At 38.2% G+C, this 6,704-nt stretch overlaps 1 protein-coding gene across 3 annotated transcripts in view; it reads left to right on the top strand.

Annotated features, from left to right (window-relative positions):
- Positions 1-6,704, top strand: part of LOC107741499 (nuclear pore complex protein Nup214-like) — a 51,557-nt gene that overhangs the window by 19,151 nt on the left and 25,702 nt on the right. For all 3 annotated transcript variants that reach the window (XM_016554252.1, XM_016554253.1, XM_016554251.1), the window contains exons 17-21: positions 1,920-2,078; positions 2,154-2,257; positions 2,337-2,519; positions 5,035-5,120; positions 6,140-6,223. In XM_016554252.1, coding sequence (XP_016409738.1) covers positions 1,920-2,078; positions 2,154-2,257; positions 2,337-2,519; positions 5,035-5,120; positions 6,140-6,223 — 616 coding nt within the window. The remainder of the gene's footprint in view (positions 1-1,919; positions 2,079-2,153; positions 2,258-2,336; positions 2,520-5,034; positions 5,121-6,139; positions 6,224-6,704) is intronic.

Genomic DNA, 6,704 nt, shown 5'->3' with positions numbered 1-6,704 from the left:
TCTTGACAGTCACGGTAGCACGGTCTCGTGTTGTTTCCACCAGCGCGGCAATCTTTTTTAATCACTAATTGATGGATGTCTGAAATATAAAAATAAGTCTTCGAACGAACTGAAATGACGTCATTTCGAACAAAATCAGGCTGAAACGAAGTTCGTTTTGAGTTCATTTTGGCAGTTCGAAACAGCTCACCAAAGTGAACTTTTTGGGGGAGTTCGTTTTGCCTCCGAAACACCTTTGAGCTACCATTGGTCCGTGGCGATTACGCAGTCGGTGGGTGTGTTCTGGAACTCCGCCGCCTTTGACGTGCGATTTATTTATTTATTTATTTTTTTATTTTTTATTTTTTTTTATTCTTCTTCCTCCCTTCTCTCCGGTTCTTTTCTCATTCCACAGAGGCCAGACAGGAGAACACATCTCCGCGACTATCTTGCGGGTTGTGCACGGTCCAACCTTGAATGTTTTAGCCACACTTAGTTGTGTGACCACACAAGCTAGTATTTGGCGTGTCAAGGCCAGTCTTTCCGTAGTAGAAATCTGTGTCCTGTGCGTTTTTGCATGTTTCACATATGGCGATACCCTTTTCAAGAGATCGTCAAACCGCGCGGTGCACATTCTGAAGTATGAAAAATGCGCTTCCTCATCTGTGCTCCGCATTTGCTGAATTAAAACGGCAAACTCGCCATCATTCTTTGTTTTCGTTAAGTGGACGCACATACCATCTACGTCGCTTGTTCTTTTTCTTTGCCATTGAATAGATCAATGCTACTGCCAGATGTTTACTAAACTGTTCTTCTCTCACAGCCGCCATAGTTGTTGTGTTTAGGGGGTACACGCGGGCGGCGTGACACGTTTACAACCCCGCCTCCAGCAGCAGGGTGTCGGAATGTTCGAAAACAGTATACCATCGCTTAGACTTTTCTAACTTCTTTTTACGAAGAACGAAAAAGAACTTAGTTTGAAGTATATCGGGGCCTTAAGTGTGTTTTTGTGCCTGCTTTGGCTGGTTTAGGCCTGTTATGTCAGCCGACTTCCAGCGCTTTTTCATAATCTTCATATTCTGTGCAGAAGTTAGTTCACAGCATTGACAGAAATTTATTGATCCATTAAGGGGCTATGTTTCCCTTCTTAGATCGATTTCCAGGTGTATTTTTAACTAACTAAACCACCAGTAGGTGGCAGTAAGTCACTGTGTTAATGAGGGAGTCATCTTTATGAATGAGCCATTGAATAATTCACTCAACTGAATAGTTAAAAAATGCAGATTCATTCATTAACAGAACACCGCTCTGTGAGAATTCTGCTGTGGCTTTGTTTGGAACTATTTTCCTTGGCAGATTTAAGCAAAAACAACATTATGACTAAAATGTATCTCACTATATTAACTAAATGTTTATTAAACTCCTGTATGAAATCTGTCACACTTGCAATTGTGCTGATATTCAGGAAAAAACACCTTTGCTCATGTGGTATTGCTAAACTGTGTCATGATATAAATATAAGACAAACCCATACAGGGCATTTTTGCCTCCATATATCCAATTTTGTGGCTATTTTAACTACATTCTAGGCAACATCACAAAGTGAAAGCGGGCTCTCAAGGCATGATTTTCTTTTCTTTTTGTAATGGATTAATGTACTCAAATATCAGCTCCAGTGTTACCAAATGAATAAACTAATGCACATTTTAAAATAAATGGTTATAAATGGTTATGATCAATGGTTATTTAAACATTTTAGCACTTGATATAAACATTTTTGAACCCAAAATGATGCCAAAAGACAAACAAGAGTTTGGTAGAGTTGTGTTATAACACAGAATTTCACACCAGTCAGTTTCGGTTGGTCATGAACCATAGATGTGACAGTAGTTTTGAGTTGTATGAATGCGTGACTGACTGACTCAAATTGTTGAACCCAGTCTCTTCACGGGGACATCAGTGCACTGAAGACCAGCCTGCTGGAGGGCTTCGCTGGAGCAGAGGAGGCACGAGCACAGAGCGAGCTCAACCGAGACAAAGACTACCTCCAGCTGCTCTACAAGAAACCACTGGACCCTCGGCGAGAAGAACAGCTCAAGGTCTCGTCACCACCTCGGATAACTAGATCATCATTTAAAAGGATAACGTGTGCTGAAAGTGTGTTTTTGCCACAGGAAATCCGCCGCTTGTACCAGTATGTGAAGTTTGCCATGGAAGACGTGAATGACGTTTTGGACGTGGAGTGGGAGAAGCACTTAGAGAAGAAGAAAAAGCTGAGGTGAGCAGCTGTGATATTGTGTTTTATTAGCGCACATCTGTTCGTCGGTACGCCTGAGTGTCAGTGTTTGCTCCTGAAGGCACATGATCATCCCGGAGAGAGAGGCTCTGTTTGCAGCATTGGCCAATAACCTGGATATCATCAACCAGCAGAAGCAGCGTCTTGACCGGCTGGAGAGTGACCTGCACAAACTGAGGCTCTACAGAGGGACGTCAGTGTGGAGCTTCACCAGCCTGACACCCTCTACCCCTTCAGGACAGAGGTGAGAGTGTATGTCTGCCGTACAGGGCATCATGGTCAACCGATAGTGGATTTTGCTGATAATAATGACTAAAATTGGAAAATATGGCCTATAACCAGTTATCAGAGTTGGGTAGATTACTTACGAATTGTAGTCTGTTACTGAATCTGATCTGCTTGACAAAAATTGTAGTTAATAAAGTAATCCATTACATTGTACATTTTAGGTAATATAATCAGACTACTTTTTTAGATTACTTTTGACCTAACTCGTTTATTACATTGATTTTAAAAAGGGTAATTTGTACCATATTGATGCATTAAACATTACATTACGTCAAGGTTTTCCAAACTGGGGTTCGTGTAGGAACTGCAAGGGGTTTGTGAGTTTAATGAAAAGCTAAAAATAAATTAAATCATAAAAATGTAAATTAAGTCATTTGAAAATAAAAAAATATATATATTTTTAAATAAAAATGTTTATAAATTTATACCAAAAAAAATTATATTTGTTTACCTGCATGTCATCCTTGAACCTTGAACATGCAAATGTGATACATAATTATTAAAATATTTATTTTAAAACATCCATGGGGTACTTCAGGTAAATATATTAGATGAAAGGGGTTCAAATGACAAAGTTTACGAATCCTTGCATTACATGTAAATAAGAAATTATGTGAATTTGTGCCTTTTAATCTCTTTGAAAGACAAAATCCTTCCAAAGATGTAGTAATACATGGTTACATAACCTATTGAGTGATAATTCAAAAAAAAAAAATGTATGTGTTCATTAGTTGTTGATGCAATGTTGAAACTTCTTAAACCTGAAATGCTTTTTGTAAATCCAGTGGTCAAATGCTGTATAGCCACCTGACTAGTGACTGATCTCTGTGTGAATGTCTACAAACTGGAAGACTTTCTGAATGTATAGAAGCAGTAGGCTATTATAGAAAGGATCGTTTAAAAAAAAAAAAAAAACGAAAGAGGAATTAGGTGGAGCCAATAATAATTATTATAATAATTTATTATAATATGAGTGAATATGAAATCATGTAATCAATAAAAAAGTAACCGTATTCGGATTACAAGAATTTTAAAATGTAATTTAATCTAATTACAAGTACATAATTTTTGGAATCTGGTCTAATCCAGATTACATGTAATCAGTTACTACCCAGTTAATAACAATGATAATAACCCAGGGCCGTAACCACCATAGGCATTGAGGGGGACAAGTTCCGCCCAATAATTAGAAATGGCCAAATTGCCCCCCAATTAATTTTATAATTATTCATTTAAGTTTATTGTCAGGATGAGAAAATGCTTTAAAAGTTACATTTTTAGGCTGGTCTGCCTCAGCGGTCTAACAGCACATGGCCAATCAAATCAAAGTAGGCGGGGTTTACTGTTCACAGAAGCAGAGCATAAGATGGAGGCAGTGGAGGCAAGTGTTTAATGACAGAGATGTTATCCACCATTTTTCTCAAAAATGGTATCAAGATTAATGTAATTCCCAACTAAATGGAACAAGACAAGAAACGTTTTGCATTTTCGACGTATTAGGCATGCCAATAAGAGTGAATGTATGCATATTTCAAAATGACTTCCCAACTAGAATTAGACCTAGAATTTAATTTACTGTTCCATTTCTTTATGCTTTATTAAATAAATAAAAATATAAATAAATAATAGGTCTCCTCAGTGTTCAAGATATTGTTGCGGCCTTGTATTAATATGATGATATAAATATTATTAGGGCTGTTGATTTGATGCATTAATTTGGTGCATTTAAATTGCGATTAATTTGCAATGAATTAGATTAATTAATCGGCACATCATGTAATTAATTAATTAAAAACTAAATTGCTTGACAGGCCAAATTTTAATTTATTTTCACAGAATAGGCTATGATTTTATATCCACTGTGTGTTGAGCCTTAATCTGAATTATGTTTATATTGTATGATATAGTTAAGCAATATAAGCCAGAAAAGAAACAAAGTTCAAACATCCAGCAGGCAAAAAAAGCTCAGTTAGGGTGCTGCTCAAATCACAAAAACCAATCACAACAAGAACAAGTTGGCACACCAGAGCTCCAGAAAGGGAAAGAATAATTTTAATGCATGTTCTCATCAACAGTGATTGTTCGAGACATATGGGCGGCTCTTCATCAGACACGTGCACCAGCACTCATTCATTGACGTCTGTGAAGTTAAATGTAGACTCGGTGGGATAATTATTTATGATTCTTGCTGTCAGGATACTCATTTATTCACAGTGGTAATACTTTTTTGTAATATTTACCGATGAGTATAACACTGTAAGATGTAAGTTGTGCACTGAGGAAAACATGTCTCAAATGCACTGAATATCACGCGCATCTGACAGCAGAAAAAGCCACATAGGTTTATGATTGAGTTTGAAGCAGTTCATGAATAACTTGTTCAATACAACTTGGATTTCAGATGTCTTTGCAGCATCATCCTGGGGGGACACGGGAAGCATCCATATTCACGTGTTCTGTGTGTTTTACAGTCTGGACAGTGAGCTGGAGAGTTTGAAGGACGCTCTTCTGAAGGCCAGCCTGGAAACAACACCTAAAGCTCCTGCCAAATCACCATGTAAGATCTGCTTGTGTTCACCACAGTTCAGTCATCATCCCATGTTCATCAGTACAGTCTGAATTGCTCATGCCATTAGACTCGAGATGATTCTGCTCACAGATAGAGGTGCTTCGATCAGGATGTTTGAGGCCGATCACCGATCGTCGATCACAGAAAGCAGTATCTGCCGATACGATCACCGATACTGATCTTTTTAAAGCCTTCTTTTCATCATATAGAATTAGTGATGATCCAATCAAGATTTTTAGACATTTATTCAGGGCCTGAATTTCATTTTTGAAAAAGAGTTCCCCTCTTAGGTGACTCTTGTGAGAGGAATTTTTTTAATTTGAGGGGTGGTGGGCAGCATTTTTTAGACATTTTTCAAAAATGTATATTTATCTCACCTAAATGTTTGATCATGCACTGCATTTTTGTTTTGTTTTTTTTGTTTTTGTGTACATGAGCGCACAGTCTCCAGGAGAGCGCGCGAGCGCTAAATGGTTTAAACACTGGCAAGAATTAAAAAGAAATGCAATTTATAAACTTTAGTGACTCGATTGTGACAGTTCCTGTGTCAAGTGCGGCTGGCTTATAGTGCAGATGTGATTTGAAGCCATTTGCGCATTTTGAGAGAGAGAGAGAAGGGCGCACGCGGCGATGCACTCACACTGTTTGTGAAATTATGGCTCACAGAAAGTTTTCAAAATTACTTAAGTTATTTAATGAAGAAATATGAATTGTACCTCACTTTCAGCATTATAATTATTTCACCCACGCCGGACAGACTGAGACGGTGCCGCTGCATGTCATGCCAGACCTCTCACGGCAGGCGCGTCATGAGCTTGAGATCGGTTTTTTGAGATTGGCCTTTATAGAGACCGCCGATCAAACATCCCAAAGCGATTATCGGCCAAAAGCGATCGGTAGCCGATTAATCGGAGCACCCCTACTCACAGATGAGCTGCAGTGAGATGATGTTCTCGTTTGACCTCCCTGATGTCATTTTGTGTGTGTGTGTGCGTGTGTGTATGCAGCTAAAATGACCCCAGCCAAACAGTCTCAGCTGAGGAACTTCCTGTCAAAGCGACAGACCCCACCGGTTCACTCCACAGCTCCAGGTACATCAACTGTGTGTGCTTGTGATGTGATTGTGCATCTAGGGGTGTTACATTGATAAAAAATAATTGATATCTCAATATTTTTTGTGATTTTGTCGATAGCTGTAAGGCAGTTTTTTGCTGGGTGGGTTTTGGTGCTGGTTCTTGGCTGCTTTAGGCATGTCATGGACAAGCTTTTCATATTATTCATATTCTGTGCATGGCTCGTGTACAAGAAACTTTTTCATTAAAGGGTGACATTTGCCATCTTAAATTGATTTACAGGGAATTTTTTCCTTTTTAAAAAAGGCATTTTATTCTAACCTTATTAGATGTTTGCGCCATCTTTTGTCAAACTCTTATCTTTAATCAGTAAATTAAATTAGAAAAATAAGACCCGATACGATGTTACCAATCAAATTAAATTGCCCTGCAGAAGTGACATCTTTGACAGTGCTTGGATATATTTACACTGAAATTACAGTTGCATAAATAATGCTAT

The sequence above is a fragment of the Sinocyclocheilus rhinocerous genome, unplaced genomic scaffold, assembly GCF_001515625.1.
Source record: "Sinocyclocheilus rhinocerous isolate Xijiao unplaced genomic scaffold, SAMN03320098_v1.1 scaffold134, whole genome shotgun sequence".
NCBI lineage: Eukaryota > Metazoa > Chordata > Actinopteri > Cypriniformes > Cyprinidae > Sinocyclocheilus > Sinocyclocheilus rhinocerous.
This window is presented reverse-complemented; position numbering and strand designations above follow the sequence as displayed.